At 49.1% G+C, this 20,760-nt stretch overlaps 2 protein-coding genes across 7 annotated transcripts in view; one reads left to right on the forward strand and one right to left on the reverse strand.

Annotated features, from left to right (window-relative positions):
- Positions 1-401, reverse strand: part of ZC3H4 (zinc finger CCCH-type containing 4) — a 46,176-nt gene extending 45,775 nt beyond the window's left edge. Inside the window, exon 1 of the mRNA XM_035286344.3 lies at positions 4-401. The gene's annotated coding sequence lies outside the window, so the exon portion shown is untranslated. The remainder of the gene's footprint in view (positions 1-3) is intronic.
- An 11,469-nt stretch (positions 402-11,870) lies between these two features.
- Positions 11,871-20,760, forward strand: part of SAE1 (SUMO1 activating enzyme subunit 1) — an 83,107-nt gene continuing 74,217 nt past the window's right edge. For all 6 annotated transcript variants that reach the window (XR_013531015.1, XR_013531016.1, XM_002762266.5 and 3 more), the window contains exon 1: positions 11,871-12,022. Coding sequence is in view for 4 of the 6 variants with exons in the window: in XM_002762266.5 (XP_002762312.1) it covers positions 11,925-12,022 (98 nt within the window). In the remaining 2 variants the exon portion in view is untranslated. The remainder of the gene's footprint in view (positions 12,023-20,760) is intronic.

Below are 20,760 nucleotides of genomic sequence, written 5' to 3' on the forward strand. Positions count from 1 at the left end.
CACCTCTGCGCCGACCTCCGCGTAGGCCGCTCGGCCTAGGCCTCGGCGGACCGCTCGCCGCCTGCTTTCTCCGCAGCCCACCCTTGCGGTCACTCGCTCACTGGCGCGGGGCCCTCATCGGGGCGAGAGCTCCCCGCACGCACCCCCGCGGGCCCGGGGACGGGAGATCCGGGAGACACGGACACTGGTGGGTGGTTGGATGTAATTAGCGCGGGCCGCGCGCGATGGAGCAAGCGAAGGGTAGGGGGAGAAGAGGAGAGCGAGCGAGCGAGGGGTGGGGGGTTAAAAAAAAAAAAAAAAGGATTTGAGGTAGAGAGGAGACGGGCCGACTGTCTCCCTGTCTGCTGCCCCGGGTGCCCCGGCTGCCCGGCCCCCGCCGCAATCAGGAATTGACACAAAATGGCGACTCGGCCCGGACCAGCCAAGAGGCTGAGGCGGGAGGAAGGGTGAGGTGGGAGGGGGAACTGGGAGGCGGGAGGCGGAGGCCGTGTCACGTGCAGGAGAGGGGAAGAGACCGCTTGCCCGAAGGCCGGCGGAAAGAGCCGAAGGTAAAGGGCGAGGCCGACGGGAGGCGGAAATAGCCGAAAGGAGCTGAGCGAGAGACAGGAGACGGCGGGGGAGAGTCGGAAAGAGCCGAAGGTGCTGATAGGGGTGGGGCTAGAGGGAGCAAGAGAAACCTAGGGCAGCCAGAAATAGCCTAAGCCGTTCGGGACCGGGGAAGGAGGAGAAACTCTGATGGTCCGGAAAGAGCCGAAGACAGTGTCCTGGTGGGTGGCAGGAGGTGGAAGCAGTCAGGATAATGCGATTAAGCGAATTAGCTGAACTGGCGGGGCTGGAGGGTCTATTAAGAGAATAAACCACTTTCAGAAAGTCGCCCGAGAGCAAGAGAGAAGAACCGAAAATTGCTAGCTGAAGGAAGGCGGGAAGAGCCGATAGTTTTAGGTGGGAGAATGGGAGGGAAGGAATTCAGGCTGTGGAGAAAAAATAAAAATAACCGAAAGCCGGAGGCCAGGTGCCAAGAGTCGGAGGTTTCCGGAGAAGAGGCGATGAAGCCCAGCCGCCCGGGGTGACGTCACTCAACAACTCAGTCGATGACGTCATCCTCGGAGGCGAGAGGGGCGGGGCTTGGTAGGCCCTCAGGGAAGTTTAAGGACCTGGGGTGTGGGGCCCTTCGAAGGCTCTCAAAAAGCGAAGGTGGAAACACTGCTGGTGACATAAGACTGTGTACCAAACAAATCTTTTGACCCTCACAACAGTCGTAAGATAACCTGCTGTTATACCCATTTGCAGACTGAAGTTCGGTGTTTAATTGGTTCAAGGTCATAGGATTAGTTCTAAAGAGTGCAGCAAGATTTTTTTTTTAAGAGACAGAGTCGTCAGATTGTGATGTGTGAAAAAAAAAAAAAAAAAAAAGAGTCGGTCGAGCGCAAAGGCTCACGCCTGTAATCCCTGCACATTGGGAGGCCGAGGCGGGTGGAACACAATGTCAGGAGTTCAAGACCAGCCTGGCCAAGATGATGAAACCCTGAAACCCCGTCTCTACCAAAAATACAAAATTAGCCAGGCGTGGTGCCAGGCACGGTGCCGGGCACCTGTAATTCCAGCTACTCGGGAGCCTGAGGCAGAGAATTGCTTGAACCCGGAAGGTGGAGGTTGCAATGAGCTGAGATGTACCACTGCACTCCAGCCTGGCCACAGAGATTCCATCTCAAAAAAAAGAGAATCTTGGCCGAGCGTGGTGGCTCACGCCTGTAATCCCAAAACTTTGGGAGGCCGAGGCGGGCCGATAATGAGATCAAGAGATTGAAACCATCCTGGCCAACATGGTGAAACCCCATCTCTACTAAAAATACAAGAATTAGCTGGGCGTGGTGGCGGGTGCCTGTAGTCCCAGCTACTCAAAAGGCTGAGGCGGGAGAATTTCTTGAACCTGGGAGACGGAGGTTGCAGTGAGCCCAGGTTGTCATCCTGGGCAATACAGTGAGTCTTTGACTCAAAAAAAAAAAAAAATTCTGATAAATTGCTTACAGTAAATTTTCAGTGGATGAAACTTGTTTTGAGAAGCTAGTGCTGCCCCCCACCATCCCACACGGTATACCAGTTGACTGATTGGTATACCAGTCAGCTGACTGACTACCAGCCAAGAATTGTGTTACCCTTACCCAGACTATCGTCTTTCTGGATCGAATCTCCTATCTAATGGTTAACAATTCTCTTCTCCTATAAAATGTCCCATTGCCAGGCAGAGTGGCTTACGCCTGTAATCCCAGCACTTTGGGAGGCCAAGTCTCAAGGATCATAAGGTCAAGAGATTGAGACTATCTTGGTTAAGATGGTGAAACCCCATCTCTACTAAAAATACAAAAATTAGCTGGGTGCAGTGGTGGGTGCCTATAATCCCAGTTACTTGGGAGGCTGAGGCAGGAGAATCACTTGAACCTGGAAGTGGGAGGTTGCAGTGAGCCAAGATTGCGCCACTGCACTCCAGCCTGGTGACGGAGTAAGATTCCATCTCAAAAAAAAAAAAAAAAGTCCTTACCTATTACAGTGAATCTTAATAGGCCTACAAGGGACCTTATTTCCTTTCATGGAAGATTGTAATAAAATGTTCATACATGCTCATAACTATGTTGTCCAAAAAAAATTTCTTTCACACATCAAGAGCTAATATTGGCAGCTTTGTGGGAATGGAAAGGAAGGACACGAAACTGGCTCACTATGTGTGATTGTGGATGGTGCTGTTCCTTCCTTTACACCTTGATTCTTCAACCCTGTGTATGCTGGGCTATAGAGACCATGGGCCACATCTCAGCGGACAGCCATTGTCCTTTCAAGGTACGGTCCTGAGGGGGCCCCATCCCTGAAGCTTCAGCGGGGCCATTCCATAATTCTAGATGGACATCTGCTTTCAGTTAATGGGGAAAACAAAAACCCCACTGAGCAGGAATTCCCTGTACTTCAACGTCATAATGGAACATGATGGAACGTGGTCTACCAAGCCCTTCTGACGCTTCAGCTGGCCTTTTTATTTTTATATTTTATTTATTTATTTATTTATTTATTTTGAGACAGAGTCTGGATCTGTTGCCCAGGCTGGAGTGCAGTGGTGCAATCTCAGCTCACTGCAACCTCCATCTCCCAGGTTCAAATGATTCTCATGTCTCAGCCTCCTAAGCAGCTGGGATTACAGGAGCTCACCACCACGCCCGGCTAATTTTTTGTGATTTTAGTAGAGATAGGGTTTCACCATGTTGGCCAGGCTGCTCTTAAATTCCTGAACTCAAGTGATCCACCCACCTAGGCCTCCCAAGTTGCTGGGATTACAGGCATGAGCCACCTTGCCCAGCCTATTTATTTATTTATTTTGAGATGGAGTCTTGCTCTGTTGCCCAGGCTGGAGTGCAGTGGTGTAATCCTGGCTCACTGCAACCTCCCGCCTCGTGGGTTTGAGCATTTCTGCAGCCTCGGCCTCCCAAGTAGCTGGGATCACAGGCACACTCCACCATGCCGAGCTAATTTTTGTATTTTTAGTAGAGATGGGGTTTCACCATGTTAGCCAGGCTGTTTGCAAACTGAACTTCTGACCTTGTGACCTGCCCACTTCAGCCTCCCAAACTGCTAGAATTACAGGGGTGAGCCACTGCACCCAGCTATTTGTTTTTTTTTTTTTTGAGACGGAGTTTTTGCTCTTGTTACCCAGGCTGGAGTGCAATGGCGCGATCTCGGCTCACCGCAACCTCCGCCTCCTGGGTTCAGGCAATTCTCCTGCCTCAGCCTCCCGAGTAGCTGGGATTACAGGCACACGCCAACATGCCCAGCTAATTTTTTTTTTGTATTTTTAGTAGAGACGGGGTTTCACCATGTTGACCAGGATGGTCTCGATCTCTTGACCTCGTGATCCACCCGCCTTGGCCTCCCAAAGTGCTGGGATTACAGGCTTGAGCCACCGTGCCCGGCCTTGTTTTTTTTTTTTTTTGAGACAGTTTCACTCTTGTTGCCAGTGCAGTGGCACTATCTTGGCTCACTACAACCTCCACCTTCCAGGTTCAAGCAGTTCTCCTGCCTTAGCCTCCCGAGTAGCTGGGATTACAGGCATGTGCACCCATGCCCAGCTAATTTTGTATTTTTAGTAGAGATGGGATTTCTCCATGTTGGTCAGGCTGAAATCCTGACCTCAGGCGATCCACCCGCTTTAACCTTCCAAAGTGCTGGGAATACAGGTGTGAGCCACCACACCTGGCTGACTTTTTTGTTTTATAGTTGTATTTATTTATTTATTTTGAGCCTGAGTTTCACTGTTATTTCTTTACTTATTTTGAGGCAGAGTTTTGCTCTTGTTGCCCAGGCCGAAGTGCAATGGTGTGATCTCAGCTCACTGCAACCTCTGTCTTCTCGGTTCAAGAAATTCTTCTACCTTAGCTTCCCAGTAGCTGGAACTACAAGCGCCTGTTGCCACACCCGGCTAATTTTTGTATTTCTAGTAGAGATGGGGTTTTGGCATGTTGGCCAGGCTGGTCTCAAACTCCTTACCTCAGATCATCTACCAGCCTCAGCCTCAGCCTATTTTTTATTGAAGAATAACACACATACAGAAAAGCATATAATCACAGGTATGCAGCTTGACACATTTACACAAAGTGAATATTCTGGGCTGGGCGCGGTGGCTCAGGCCTATAATCCCAGCACTTTGGGAGGCCGAGGCGGGTGGATCACGAGGTCAAGAGATCGAGACCATCCTGGCCAACATGGTAAAACCCCGTGTCTACTAAAAATACAAAGAATTAGCTGGGCATGGTGGCATGTGCCTGTAATCCCAGCTACTCAGGAGGCTGAGGCAGGAGAATTGCCTGAACCCAGGAGGCGGAGGTTGCGGTGAGCCGAGATAGTGCCACTGCACTGGCAACAAGAGTGAAACTGTCTCAAAAAAAAAAAAAAACAAGGCCGGGCACGGTGGCTCAAGCCTGTAATCCCAGCACTTTGGGAGGCCAAGGCGGGTGGATCACGAGGTCAAGAGATCGAGACCATCCTGGTCAACATGGTGAAACCCCGTCTCTACTAAAAATACAAAAAAAAAATTAGCTGGGCATGTTGGCGTGTGCCTGTAATCCCAGCTACTCGGGAGGCTGAGGCAGGAGAATTGCCTGAACCCAGGAGGCGGAGGTTGCGGTGAGCCGAGATCGCGCCATTGCACTCCAGCCTGGGTAACAAGAGCAAAAACTCCGTCTCAAAAAAAAAAAAAAAAGCTGGATGTCGTGGCGCACACCTGTAATCCCAGTTACTCAGGAGGCTGAGGCATGAGAATTGCTTGAACCTGGGAGATGGAAGTTGCAATGAGCTGAGATCGTGCCACTGCACTCCAGCCTGGGTGTCAGAGGGAGATTCCATTTCAAAAGAAAGAAAGAACAGACAGCGTATTCTACTGCACACACATATTTTGAGCTGCATCTGCTGGGTTATAAGATCTAAATGGCAGAGTCGTTTGCCACATCCTGGTCCAGCTAAAGGATCTCTTCTTGCACTGTGCTCCACCAGCCTTACAGTTCTCTTCACTGATGAGTGAGTGCAGCTCTCCTGGCCACGATACAAGCTTCCCCCAAAGTTCCAAAGGCTCTTTCTTTTTTCTTTTTCTTTTTTTTTTTTTGAGACAGAGTTTTGCTGTTATTACCCAGACTGGGGTGCAATGGCATGATCTCGGCTCACAGCAACCTCCGCCTCCTTGGTTCAAGCAAGTCTCCTGCCTCAGCCTCCTGAGTAGCTGGGACTACAGGCATGCACCACCACGCCCAGCTAATTTTATTTTGTATTTTTAGTAGAGATGGGGTTTCGCCTTGTTGACCAGGATGGTCTCTTGACCTTGTGATCCACCTGCCTCGGCCTCCCAAAGTGCTGGGATTATAGGCGTGAGCCACCGCGCCGGTCCCCCAAAGGCTCTTTCTTACCACCTTTTCTTTTTTTTTTTTTTGAGGCGGAGTTTCGCTCTTGTTACCCAGGCTGGAGTGCAATGGTGCCATCTCGGCTCACCGCAACCTCCGCCTCCTGGGTTCAGGCAATTCTCCTGCCTCAGCCTCCCGAGTAGCCGGGACTACAGGCACGTGCCACCATGCCCAGCTAATTTTTTATATCTTTAGTAGAGACGGGATTTCACCATGCTGACCAGGATGGTCTCGATCTCTTGACCTCGTGATCTACCCGCCTCGGCCTCCCAAAGTGCTGGGATTACAGGTGTGAGCCACCGCGCCCGGTCTCTTACCGCCTTTTCCATTGAAGGGTGGGTGGGTAGGGGATGAAAGTTTCAGCAACGGCCGGGCGCAGTGGCTCACGCCTGTAATCTCAGCACTTTCGGAAGGCCGAGATGGGCAGATTACAAGGTCAGGAGATTGAGACCATCCTGACCAACACGGTGAAACCCGGTCTCTACTAAAATACAAAAAAAAAAAATTAGCTGGGCATGGTGGCACGTGCCTGTAGTCCCGGCTACTCGGGAGGCTGAGGCAGGGAAATCACTTGAACCTGGGAGGTGGAGGTTGCGGTGAGTCGAGATTGTGCCACTGCACTCGAGTCTCGCTCTGTCGCCAGTTTTTCCCATAAACTGATGAGAGAGCTAGACTCTGTCTCACACAAAAATGAAAGAAAGAAACAAAGAAAGAGAGAGAGAGAAAGAAAGAAGAAAGAAAGAAAGAGAAGGAAGGAAGGAAGGAAGGAAGGAAGGAAGGAAGGAAGGAAGGAGGGAAAGTTTCAGCAGCTTGCCCTGTTTTTCGTGGAAAACAAAATCCTAACGTAACTTTTCTCCTGTGCCTCCAAAACATCTCCGGGCTGGCAGGTCCTCTTTTTTTTTTTAATTGAACCTCCTGAAATGCACATAAGTCAGCTAATACTTGCATGGCACCTGTTTCGTTCTGCTCTTGGTACGATATGATGATGATGATGATGATGATGAGGCAGGGTGTCCCTCTGTCACCCAGGCTGGAGTACAGGAGCACCATCACAGATCACTGCAGCCTCTACCTCCTGGGCTCAAGTGACCTCCAGCCTTAGCCTCCCAAGTAGCTGAGACCACAGGTGCACACCACCACACTTGGCTATTTTCTTCTTTTTTGTAGAGGAGGGTCTCACTCTGTTGCCCAGACTGCTCTTGAACACCTGGCCTTAAGTGATGCTCCTGCCTTGGCCTCCTAACGTGGTGGGATTACAGGTGTAAGCCACTGCGCCTGGCCAGTACATTATTATGCTAATGAAAGACCTGTCTTTTCTCTGGTTCCTGGGATGGCTCTAGGGTGGTTTCTTCAGACTGGGGATGAGGAGGATTCACGGAGATGTTCCTATAGAGGTGGAAGAAACACCACCATTTGTCAATGACCCCTGGAGACACCTGGAGAACAACGGAGGAGACCCTTGGCCAAAGAGAGCCATTCCACTGTGTTGGAGCCTGCTGATCACCAACCCATAGCTTTTTTCCCTTTCTTCCTTGCTAATCCAACTGTAGATTAATTGAAGAGGTGAGAGGTACTGAGATCCAGGCTGGAAGAGGAATGATTGGTCTACTTGGTTCTCAAGGGATAATGTTGCCCCCTAGAGGACATTTTGGAAATTATTAAGGAAAATTAGCGACTGGGTTTCTCAAGGGTACAGTGCTGCTTCCTTGGGAGCGTTTTGGAAACGTACCTTTCGTCATCGTCACAATGATGAGAGTAGAGGACAGGGACTGAGACTAGAGGACAGGGACCAGGCATGCCAAGATGTTCTGGCATATAGCATTCCTAATGAATAATCACCCAATGAATGCAGTTAACGATAGCTCTTAAAAAGTGGCAAAAAGATTGTTTATACTAAATTATACTAAGCTGAAACACTGAACTATTCCAGTCCCTTTGAAATTGTTTACATAGCAAAGTCATGGTTGACTCCTGACAATTTAGAAGATTTATGCCGCCACTCTTGGGATAATGAAAATGTTTTGGAACTAGATAGAGGTGGTGGTTGCATAATATGGTAAAAGTACTAAAAGCCACTGAATTGTGCACTTCAAAATGCTGCCTAATGTTATATTACGTGAATTTCACCTCAATAAAATTAAAAAAAAAAAAGATGTATAGGCCTGGAGTGGTGGCTTACGTCTGTAATCCCAGCACTTTGGGAGGCCAAGGTGGGCAGATGACCTGAGGTCGGGAGTTTGAGTCCAGCCTGACCAACACAGAGAAACCCCATATCTAGGGGAAAAAATAATAAAATAAAATAAATAAAAAAGGTGTATATTTCCAGATATGAGGCTATACCATTACAGTTATTTTTTTCCCATAAACTATAAAAAAGTAGAAATGAGGAGAGGAAAGGGAGACACTTTTAGACCTTTGATGAGTCTACAAGTACAGGAGAAAATAATTTTTCTTTCTTTTTTTTTTTTTTGACATGGAGTTTCACTCTTGTTACCCAGGCTGGAGTGCAATGGAGCCATCTCGGCTCACCACAACCTCCTCCTCCTGGGTTCAAGCAATTCTCCTGCCTCAGCCTCCCGAGTAGCTGGGATTACAGGCGCGCGCCACCGTGCCCAGCTAATTTTTGTATTTTTAGTAGAGATGGGGTTTCACCATGTTGACCAGGATGGTCTCGATCTCTTGACCTCATGATCCACCCGCCTCGGCCTCCCAAAGTGCTGGGATTACAGGCGTGAGCCACCGCGCCCGGCCCTGAGAAAATAATTTATGCAGCAATTAGCTCTATTTTCAGAGTTTTTTTTCATAAAGTGATCATTTTACAGGCGTTACTGCATAGGCACAGGTAAGAATCTGGGTCACTCCCTAACCAGTTAAAAATTATTATATGCCATAGACTTTCAGAATTACCATCTTTTCTTTTTTCTTTCTTTCTTTTTTTTTTTTTTGAGACAGAGTTTCACCCTTGTTACCCAGGCTGGAGTGCAATGGCTTGATCTCGGCTCACCACAACCTCTGCCTCCTGGGTTCAAGCAATTCTCTGGCCTTAGCCTCCCGAGTAGCTGGGATTACAGGCACGCGCCACCATGCCCAGCTACTTTTCGTATTTTTAGTAGAGACAGGGTTTCACCTCATTGACCAGGATGGTCTTGATCTCTTGACCTCGTGATCCACCCGCCTCGGCCTCCCAAAGTGCTGAGATTATAGGCATGAGCCACCACGCCTGGCCTGAATTTTTGTATTTTTAGTAGAGACAGGGTTTCACTATGTTAACCAGGCTGGTCTCCAACTCCTGACCTCAAGTGATCCTCCTGTCCCAGCTTCCCAAAGTGCTGGGATTATAGGAATGAGTCACCATGCCTGGCCTAATTTTTATAATTTTTGTAGCAGGGTCTGGCTTGCGTTTGACAGTCTCAAACTCCTGACCTGAAGTGATATTCTCAAAGTGTTGGGAATATAGACATGAGCCACTGTGCCTGGCCTGTTGAAAGTTTTTTCTTTTAGTGGGTTTTTTTTTTTTTTTGAGACGGGGTTTCGCTAGTTACCCAGGCTGGAGTGCAATGGCGCGATCTCGGCTCACTGCAACCTCCGCCTCCTGGGTTCAGGCAATTCTCCTGCCTCAGCCTCCCAAGTAGCTGGGACTACAGGCGCGCGCCACCATGCCCAGCTAATTTTTGTATTTTTAGTAGAGACGGAGTTTCACCTTGTTGACCAGGATGGTCTCGATCTCTCTCTTTGTTTTTTTTTTGAGACGGAGTTTTGCTCTTGTTACCCAGGCTGGAGTGCAATGGCCCAATCTCGGCTCACCGCAACCTCGGTCTCCTGGGTTCAAGCAATTCTCCTGCCTCCGCCTCCTGAGTAGCTGGGACTACAGTGTGCGCCACCATGCCCAGCTAATTTTTGTATTTTTAGTAGAGACGGGGTTTCACCTTGTTGACCAGGATGGTCTGGATCTTTTGACCTCGTGATCCACCCGCCTCAGCCTCCCAAAGTGCTGGGACTACAGGCGTGAGCCACCGCGCTTGGCGAGAAAGAGATTTAATCACAGGGCCACTGAAAACCAAGGGAGGAGATGGAAGGAAACCACGAATCCACCTCCCCAGGGAGTTTGGGGTAGGGTTTTTTTAGGGGTTTTGGGGTAGGTTGAAGTGTGAAGGTCATTGGTTGGTTGAAGAGTGAAGGGTGAAATCATGTGTGTGTGTGTGGGGGAAGCCCACAAGTGCCAAGATAAGGGTTTAAAGCCTTAGCCTGTTCCTATATAAATATTGAATTAGAAAAGAATGAGAAAAATAAGCACATAGTTATTTATATATATAAAATCATATATAGTTATACAGTTATTTATATATTATTATACAGATATATATACTTAATATAACCTTTTAATTTTACTAATAATTATTGGGTAATAAAGCATAAAAGTGAGGTGACATTGTGAACAAAGCAATCCTAAGGCAGGATGCTCTAAGCTTCTGTAACGCCCGCATAAGGGCTGCTGGAGGGCGCCTCGGCTGTGCGGCAGTGCCAGCGCTGGGAAAGCGCCAGCTGTTTTTTTTTTTGTTTTTTTTTTTTGAAGTGGAGTTTCGCTCTTGTTACCCAGGCTGGAGTGCAATGGCGCGATCTCAGCTCACCGCAACCTCTGCCTCCTGAGTTCAGGCAATTCTCCTGCCTCAGCCTCCTGAGTAGCTGGGATTACAGGCGTGCGCCACCATGCCCAGCTAATTTTTGTATTTTTAGTAGAGACGGGGTTTCACCTTGTTTGACCAGGATGGTCTCAATCTCTTGACCTCGTGATCCACCCGCCTCGGCCTCCCAAAGTGCTGGGATTATAGGCTTGAGCCACCGCGCCCGGCATGTCTTGTGTCTTTTATTTCCAGTTTCTTGTCTCCACACCTGTAAAAAGGGGCTCACAGAACCCTGTAGGGCTAAACCCTACATTCATGGAACAGGGAGATGAAGAAACTCTCTACTCCTGTTGATTTGGTTCCTCTGTGGGAGTCTTCACACTGGTTGGCATCAGTTGTTTTGCTGGAATTCAGGATCTGAAAAACATCTTTTTTTTTTCCCCTCCTGAGACAAGAGTCTCACTCTGTCGCCCAGGCTGGAGTGCAATGGCGCGATCTCAGCTTAATACAACCTCTGCCTCTCGGGTTCAAGCCATTCTCCTGCCTCAGCCTCCTGAGTAGCTGGGATAACAGGCACGCACCACGACGTCCAACTAATTTTTGTAATTTTAGTAGGGACACGGTTTCACCATGTTGGCCAGGCTGGTCTCGAACTCCTGACATTAGGTGATCTGCCCGCTTCAGCCTCCCAAAGTGCTGGGATTATAGGCATGAGTTTTTTTTTGAGACACAGTCTTACTCTGTCACCCAGGCTGGAGTGCAATGGCCCGATCTTGGCTCACTGCAACCGCCGCCTCCTGGGTTCAAGGAATTCTCCTGCCTCAGCCTCCCTAGTAGCTGGGACTACAGGTGCACACCACCACGCCCGGCTAATTTTTGTATTTTTAATAGAGACGAGGTTTCACCATGTTGGCCAGGATGGTCTCATCTCTTCACCTCGTGATCCGCCCGCATCGGCCTCCCAAAGTGCTGGGATTACAGGCGTGAGCCATTGCGCCCAGCCTCTCAATACTCATTTTACAGTAACCCTATTGCAGGTATCTCAGCGTGCGCTCCTTAAATATTTGCAGAATTTAAGAGCCTCATAAGTGACCACGTGGGTAACGCCCTAGGGTCCTTAAGCCGCGCCATTTTGGGGGCCAGGATTGGTTTGAGCCTGTGTCACGTGACTTACAGTAGCCGGACCGCCCGTGAGTCTTGTGAGGTACTTTTAGTTCCAGCCTCCACGGTCGAGGTACTGCGCAGGCGTGGGGAGATCTGCGCCTGCGCAGAAGCACTCCGGGCGTGCTGCCGGCGGCGGTTGGGCGCGCAGGGCGGGTGGGCGGTTGGTGCGAGCGGGTCCAGAGCTGAGGCTGGAAGAGCCGGCGCCATGGTGGAGAAGGAGGAGGTTGGCGGCGGAATTAGCGAGGAGGAGGCGGCGCAGTATGACCGGCAGATCCGCCTGTGGGGCCTTGAGGCCCAGAAACGGTCAGGGCCGGCGTGGCTTGAGGCGCCCGGGGTCTGGAGAGGGTGTCTAGTCTGAGGCGTTTGCGGCCCGGAGGGAGCGGGAAGGTGTGATTTGAAGGGAGGAGGCGGGAGTTATGTGCACCGGGATCGTGTCGCTCCTGAGAGGACTGGAGGAGTTGATTGGGGATGTTTCTGGAAGGTCTAGGAAGTGGGGACGTCTCAGGATGTCGGCAGGTCTGTTCCGAAGGATGGGAGGCCTCTGAAGGGGGCGTTGGGGAGTCCTGAGGGAGGATTCAAACTCAGGAAATCCGAGGCCCGAGGGCGGTGATGGTGGGGTTTGGGTCGCGGGTAGGGGACTAGAGGGGCTGGGATAACGTGGAAAGGCTGAGGTGGGGGACCCTGTTCTGTGCTGGCCTCGGGGAGGCTGGACTGGCTAACCCCGCAGAAGGAGCGTACATTCTTGTGGGTGCCCGGGGGCGGGCCAGGCTGAAAGAACGCGGCTTTTGAGGAGTTTTGGAGCAACTTATCTCCAGATGGGAATCTTGAGAGGTTGGGAGAGTCTGGAGGAGGACGGCGGCACCGAAACGGTCGCCGTGTCTGTTAGGGGACCGTGCCTTCACAGGACAGAAGACTTAGTTTGGACATTGTGGGGTAGCTTGGGATGGGTGTTTTTTTGTTTTTGTTTTTTATTTGAGAGGAGGTCTCTCTCTGTCGCCCAGACTGGAGTTCTGTGCGGTGATCTCGGCTCACTGCAAACTCCGCCTCCCGGGTTCAAGAGATTCTTCTGCCTCGGCCTCCTGAGTAGCTGGGATTATGGGGCCCACCACTACGCCCGAGTAATTTTTGTATTTTTAGTAGACACGGGGTTTCGCCATGTTGACCAGGCTGGTCTCGAACTCCTGACGTCAGGTGATCCACCCGCCTCGTCCTTCCGAAGTGCTGCGATTACAGGCGTGTGCCACTGCGCCTGGACAACTGTTCTGTGTTTGAGACAGTCTTGCCCTGTTGCCCAGGCTGGGGAGCAGTCTGGCAATCTTGTCTCGCTGCAGCCTCAGGCCTCAAAAACACCCTTTCACCTCCGTCTCCTGAGTAGCTGAGATTACAGGCTCGCGCCACCACGCCCGGTAATTTTTGTATTTTTCGTAGAGATGGGTTTTTGTCATGTTGACCAGGCTGGTCTTGTCCTGACCTCAAATGATTTGCCTGCCTCGGCCTCCCAAAGTGCTGGGATTACAGACGTGAGCCACTGCTCCTGCTTTTTTTTTTTCTCTTTGTTGCCCAGGCTGGAGTGCAGTGGCATGATCATAGCTCACTGTGGCTTCCACTTCCAGGGCTCAAGTGATCTTCTAACTTCAGCCTCACCATTAGGTGGGACTACAGGCTGGCCCCACCACATCATCCAACTAATTTTTGAGTATATATATATTTTTTGTAGGGACGGGGTTTTGCCATGTTGCAGACTGGTCTTGAACTCCCAGGATCAAGCTTTCCTTGGCCTCAAGAGAGCCCTTCCCCAACCCCACACTCGGCCTCCCAAAATGCTGGGATTACAAGCATGAGCCACCATGCACTGATCAATATTTTTACTTAGTGGGGACTCAGTGTCATGCTTGTAATCCTAGCATTGGGAAGCTGAGTCGAAGGGAGGGAAAGGGAATCTTTTGAGCCCAGGAGTTTGAAACCAGCCTGGGTAAGGTTTCAAAAAACCCAGTCTCTACAAAAATAGAAAAATTAGCCGGACATGGTGACATCAGTTTGTGGTCCTAGCTAGTTGAGAAGCTGACGTGGGAGTATCACCTGAGCCCTGGGGAGGTGGAGGTTGCAGTGAGCTGTGATAGCACCACTACACCCCTGCCTGGGCGACACAGTGAGGCCCTGTTTCAAAAAATCAAAAAATCCACAAACGTGTTTATATGTATATATATTGATCTGTCACTAAAGGATGGTGAAGTGGGAGGGCTCTTTTGATAGGTTGGCCAGGGAAGGGCTCTGAAGAGGTAACATTGAGCCTAAGACTTGAATGAAAGGAAAGAGCCCTATGGTCATCTGGGAGAACTTTACCAGCAAAGAAAACAGCAAGTGCAAATTCCCAGAGGCCCAGGCATGATTGTCAGGTAGTGTTGTTTGAAGTGGGGCAAAGTCGGTGGTGTTAAAACTGGAATGTAGTTAGGGAACTTTCAGAGGGATAGGAATGGTTTATCTGAGCAGCAGTAAAGAATGGATGGGGGCCTCTGAGTGGGGAGATGACCTAAGGGACAAGTCAAGGTCAGGACGTGAAATTTGTGGGAGGTGGGAGTTATTCTGAGGGAGTGGAGCTGTACTGAATTTGGTGGAGAACATGAAAAGCATTGGCTGAGGGTTGTGGGAGGGAGGGAAGAGGTTATCTGTCATTTGTACTTGTATTTTTAGATAATCTCAGAGAGTCTTAGAGAATTTATTAAAGTGTTTTTGTGTCCATTTTCAGCTGAGTCTTTTAGAAATTAAATTTTTTTTGTGGGTACATAGCAGGTGGATATATTTTGGGGATACAGGCATACAATGGGTAATAATCATATCAGGGTAAATGGGGTATCCATCACCTCAAGCACTTATTCTTTGTGTTACAAACAATGCAATTATATTCTTAGTTTTTGGGAGTCTGACTCTGTCACCAGGCTGTTGTGCAATCTCACTTCACTGCAATCTCTGCTTCCTGGGTTCAAGCGATCTCAGCTCACTATAACTTCCGCCACCTGGGTTCAAGCGATCCGCCAGCCTCAGCCTCCCCAGTAGCTGAGACTACAGGCATATGCCTCCACACCCAGCTAATTTTTTTGTTTTTAGTGGAGATGGGGTTTCACCATGTTTAGGATTGTCCTAACATGAGGTCCTCTTGACCTCATGATCCACCTGCCTTGGCCTCCCAAAGTGCTGGGGTTACAGGTGTGAGTCACCACATCCGGCTTCTTTTTTTTTTTTTTTTTTTTTTGCGTCCTACCCCCATCACCCGGCTTCTTTTAGTTATTTTGGAATGTACAACAAATTGTTGACTGTAGTCACCGTGTTGTACTATCAAATACCGGATCTTATTTATTGTATTTCATTATATTTTTGAATCCTCCTTCCCCTCCAACCCCTACTACCCCTCCTAGCCTCTGGTAACCATCAGTCTACTATCTGCATGAGTTCAATGTTGTAATTTTTTTAGCTTCCGCAAATAAGTGAGAACCTGCAAAGTTTGTCTTTCACTGCCTTATTTTGCTTAACATAATAACCTCTGCCAGTTCCCTCCATGTTGTTGCAAATGACAGAATCTAATTTCTTTTTTTTTTTTTTTTTTTTTTTTTGGTAGACAGGCTCTCATTCTGTTGCCCAGACTGGAATGCAGTGGTGCAGTCACAGCCAGCTCACTTCAGCCTTGAAGTCTTGGGCTCAGGTGATCCTCCCACCTCAGCCTCCCAGTAGCGGTGACTACAGCACATGCCACAAGCCCAACTCATTTTTTAGTAGAGGTGGGGTTTCGCCATGCTGCTCAGGCTTGTCTCCACCTCCTGGGCTCAAGTAATCCTCCTGCCTCCCTGCAAAGTGCTGGAAGTATAGGCGTGAACCGCCATGCCCAGCCTTTGTACCAAAATGTCTTTATGTGTTGTTAGACACATGGTTTGCTTCCAAGTCTTGGGTGTTGTGAAGAGTGCTGCAGTCAACATGGGAGTGCAGGTATCCTCTTGTTTTTTTTTTTTTCTGTAGACAGAGTCTCCTTCTGTCACCCAGGCTAGAGGGCAGTGGCACGATGTCAGCTCAGTACAACCTCCACCTCTCAGGTTCAAGCAATTCTCTTGCCTCAGCCTCCTGAGTAGCTGCAGGCACCTGCCACCATGCCTGGCTAATTTTTGTATTTTTAGTAGAGCTGGGGTTTGCTCTGTTGGCCAGGCTGGTCTCAAACTCCTAACCTCAGGTAATTGGCCCTCCTTGGCCTCTCAAAGTATTGTGATTACAGGGGTGAGCCTTCATACTCGTCCTGATTTTTTTGGGGGGGGGGGTGGGTATATACATGGCAGTGGGATTGCATTTTCACCTCAGTCTTTTTTTTTTTGAGATGGAATTTCCCTCTTGTTGCCCAGGCTGGAGTGCAATGGTGTGTTCTCAGCTAATGGCAACCTCTGCCTCCCAGGTTCAAGTGATTCTCCTACCTGAGCCTCCTGAATAGCTGAGGTTGCAGGCATGCATCACCACATCTAGCGAATTTTATATTTTTAGTAGAGACGGTTTCTCCATGTTGGTCAGGCTGGTCTTCAACCTCTGCCCTTAGGTAATCTGCTGGCCTTGGCCTACCAAAATGCTGAGATTTCAGGGGTGAGCCACTGTGCCTGGCCTTCACCTGAGTTTGATGGCAGCTCTCTGGAGTAGGAAGGGCAGTGTTCTTCTCTGTTCAGATGAGGAAGCAGGCTCCACAGAACAAATTGACTTGCCTCTAAGAGGGCTCTAGGTGGGGTAGGAGAACTCTGGAGACTGGAGTTCCTTTGTTTTTTTTTTTTTGAGTCCGAGTTTCGCTCGTTACCCAGGCTGGAGTGCAATGGCGCGATCTCGGCTCACCGCACCCTCGCCTCCTGGGTTCAAGCAATTCTCCTGCCTCCGCCTCCTGAGTAGCTGGGACTACAGGCACGTGCCACCATGCCCAGCTAATTTTTGTATTTTTAGTAGAGACGGGGTTTCACCTTGTTTGACCAGGATGGTCTCAATCTCTTGACCTCATGATCCACCCACCTCGGCCTCCCAAAGTGCTGGGATTACAGGCATGAGCCACCACACCTGGCCAGAAGTTAACTTTGTGCCTGTTGTCTGATCTGTAAAAGAAAGATAACAAAGTACCAGCCCATTGGATTGTCATGGGCATTAAATGACATAATACATACAAAGAGCTTAGAATAGTGCTTGGCACACAGTAAATGTTCAATAAATGTTGGCTATTATTATTTTATTTTGTACCTGATCTTTATAATTCTACTAATCGACACAGGTTTTGGTGTGTCTATTAATTCACAGCCATTTGAGTAACAGTATGTCCTAAATGCTAAGGACACCTATTGGTTCTAGGGATACAGTGGTTTCTGGAGTGAGGGGGCAGTCAACATATAATCAAGTAGTGTAGCTTAGTGCAGTGATGTGTGCCTGTGACCCCAGCTACTTGGGAGGCTGGGACTGGAGGATCACCTGAGCCAGGAGATTGAGACTGGCTTGGAAATGTAGTGAGGCTCCATTTCAATCAAAACAAAAACAAATAATATAATTTGAGATGGAAGAGGATGTGGACCTATTTTAAATTAAGTGGCCAGTGTGGACTTCTCTAAGGAGATGACAGTTGAGCTGAGACCTAAAGAATGTATCCTTCAAGAAGTTGAGGAAAGAAACAGTGGGAACCACTAATGTCAAGGTCCTAAGTGGGTAGCAAGCATGATCTCTAGGAACAAGGAAGGCTGGCAGGGCTGTAAGCAAGTGACCAAGGGAGAGAGTAGAATGAGACTGAGACAAGAGAGTATTTAGTGTCCCTGGTGGCTGGCCACAGTGGCTCATACCTGTAATCCCAGCACTTTGGGAGGCCAAGGCAGGTGGATCACCTGAGGTTGGAAGTTGAAGACCAGCCTAACCAACATGGAGAAACCCCGTCTCTACTAAAAATACAAAATTAGCCGGGCGTGGTGGTGCATGCCTGTAATCCCATCTACTTGGGAGGCTGAGGCAGGAGAATTGCTTGAACCTAGGAGGCGGAGGTTGCAGTGAGCCAAAATCTCGATATTGCTTTCCAGCCTGGGTAACGAGTAAAACTCTGTCTTAAAAAAAAAAGAAAAGAAAAAAGAGAGTCCCTGGTAAGGAGCTTACATAGGGAATCATTGAAAGATTTTGCCCAGGAGAGTGATATAATCTTTTTTTTCTTTTTTGAGATGGAGTCTCTCTCTGTTGCCCTAGAGTGCAGTGGTGTGATCTCGGCTCACTACAATCTCTACCTCCTGGGTTCAAGCAATTCTCTGCCTCACCCTCCTGAATAGCTAGGATTACATGCGTGCACCACAATGCCCTGCTGATTTTTGTATTTTTACTAGAGACGGGGTTTCGCCATCTTGGCCAGGCTGGTCTTGAACTCCTGACCTTGTGATCTGCCCTCCTCAGCCTCACAACATACTGGGATTATAGGTGTGAGCCACCTCGCCCAGCCCAATCTGGTTTACATTTTAATAGACCTTCCTGAGAAGGAAGTTGGTGGATTGTAGAGGCTGAGAATGGAAGCAGAAGGAGCAGGTTTAAGGCTGCTATAGGTTTTTTTTTGTTTTTGTTTTTTTGAGACAGGGTCTCAATTTCTTTCCCAGGCTGAAGTACAGTGGCTTGATCACAGCTCACTGCAGCCTCGACCTCCTGGGCTCAGGTGATCTTCCCACCAAAGTCCCTCACCCCTCCCAGAGTAGCTGGGACTACAGGTTTGCGCCACCACACCCAGCTAATTTTTAATTTTTTTTTTTGTACAGACGGAGTCTTACTGTGTTGCCCAGGCTGGTTTCGGATTTGTGGGCTCAAGTGATCCTCAGGCCTCACCCTCCCAAATTGCTGGGATTACAGGTGTGACCCACTGTATCCAGCCTGCTGTAGTTTTGTAGGAGAGAAATGATGGTCGCTCAGACTAGGGTGGTGGATGTAGAAGTCGAGGGAAGTAGATGGATGATGATGCTGTGAATGTATATTATTTTTGTGCCCACTTGGGTGTATATTTATTTATTTTGAGACAGAGTTTGATGCGGTCTCAACTCAATGGACCCTCCACTTCCCGGGTTCAAGTGATTTTCCTGCCTCAGCCTCTGGAGTAGCGGATATTACAGGTTCCTGCTACCATGCCCAGCTAATTTTTGTAATTTTAGTAGAAATGGGGTTTCACCGTGTTGGCCAGGCTGGTCTTGAGCTCCTGACCTCAGTTGATCTGTCTGCTGGGGATTTGTAGTCCCAGCACTTTGGGAGAGGCAGAGGTAGGAGGATTGCTTAAGCCCAGGAGATGGAGATCAACCTGAGTAACATAGTGAGACCCCATGTTTACAAAAAAACCCCATAAATTAGCCAGGTGCAGTGGTGTGCACCTGTAGTCCCAGGACTCAGTAGGCTGAGGTGGGAGGATCACTTGAACCTGGGAGGCTGAGGCTGCAGTGAGCCCTGCACTTCAGTCTGTGTTCATAGAACGAGACCCTGTTTCAGTAAAACAAAACAAAGCATAAACATGATATTTAGTGTTGATGCCATTTGAGTAATGAATTTTATTTTATTTTTGAAATGGAGTCTGTTGCCCAGGATGGAGTACAGTGGCACAGTCTTGGCTCACTGAAACCTCTGTCTCTCGGGTTCAAGCAGTTCTCATGCCTCAACCTGCCAAGAAGCTGGGATTATAGGTCCCTGCCACCAAACACTACCAGCTAATATATATATATATTTTTTTATTTGGAATCTTGCTCTGTCCTCCAGGCTGGCATGATCTTGCCTCACTGCGACCTCCCCTCCCAGGTTCAACTGATTGTCCTGCCACAGCCTCGTGGGTAACTGGGATTACAGGAGTCTGCCACCAATACTGGCTGATTTTTGTATTTTTTAGTAGAGATGGGGTTTTGCCGCCGGGTGCAGTGGCTCAAGCCTGTAATCCCAGCACTTTGGGAGGCTGAGGCAGGTGGATCACGAGGTAAAGAGATCGAGACCATCTCAGTCAACATGGTGAAACCCCGTCTCTACTAAAAATACAAAAAATTACCTGGGCATGGTGGCGTGTGCCTGTAATCTCAGCTACTGAGGAGGCTGAGGCAGGAGAATTGCCTGAACCCAGGAGGCGGAGGTTGCGGTGAGCCGAGATCGCACCATTGCACTCCAGCCTGGGTAACGAGCAAAACTCCGTCTCAAAAAAAAAAGAGAGAGAGAGATGGGGTTTTGCCATGTTGGCTAGGTTGGTCTTGAACTCCTGGACTCCAGTGATCTGAGCACCTTGATCTCCCAAAGTGCTGGGATTACAGATGTGAGCCACTGCACCGGGCCATAGTTTTTTTTGTATTTTTGGTAGAGATCAGGTTTCACCATGTTGGACAGGCTGGTCTTGAACTCCTGACCGCAGGCGATCCACCCGCCTGAGCCTCCCAAAGTGCTGAAATTACAGGTGTGAGTCACCAAACCTGGCTGAGTAATGAATTTTAAAAAACTTCAGAGCAGAGTCTGTAGAGCTAAGTAGGAATGTAGGTTATGGAGAGGAGATTTATTGTCCCAGACTTTTTTTTTTTTGAGACCGAGTTTCACTCTTGTTACCCAGGTTGGAGTGCAATGGCGCGATCTCGGCTCACTGCAACCTCCGCCTCCTGGGTTCAGGCAATTCTCTGCCTCAGCCTCCCAAGTAGCTGGGACTACAGGCACACGCCACCATACCCAGCTAATTTTTGTATATTTTTTTTTTTTTTGAGACAGAATTTTGCTGTTGTTACCCAGACTGGAGTGCAATGGCACAATTTTGGCCCACTGCAACCTTCGCTTCCTGGGTTCAAGCATTTCTCCTGCCTCAGCCTCCCGAGTAGCTGGGACTACAGGTGCACGCCACCATGCCCAGCTGATTTTTGTATTTTTAGTTGAGACAGGGTTTCACCTCGTTGACCAGGATGGTCTCGATCTCTTGACCTTGTGATCCAGCCACCTCAGCCTCCCACAGTGCTGGAATTATAGGCATGAGCCACCGCGCCCGGCCAATTTTTGTATTTTTAGTAGAGATGGGGTTT

Source organism: Callithrix jacchus, chromosome 22 (assembly GCF_049354715.1).
Source record: "Callithrix jacchus isolate 240 chromosome 22, calJac240_pri, whole genome shotgun sequence".
Classification (NCBI taxonomy): Eukaryota; Metazoa; Chordata; class Mammalia; order Primates; family Cebidae; genus Callithrix; species Callithrix jacchus.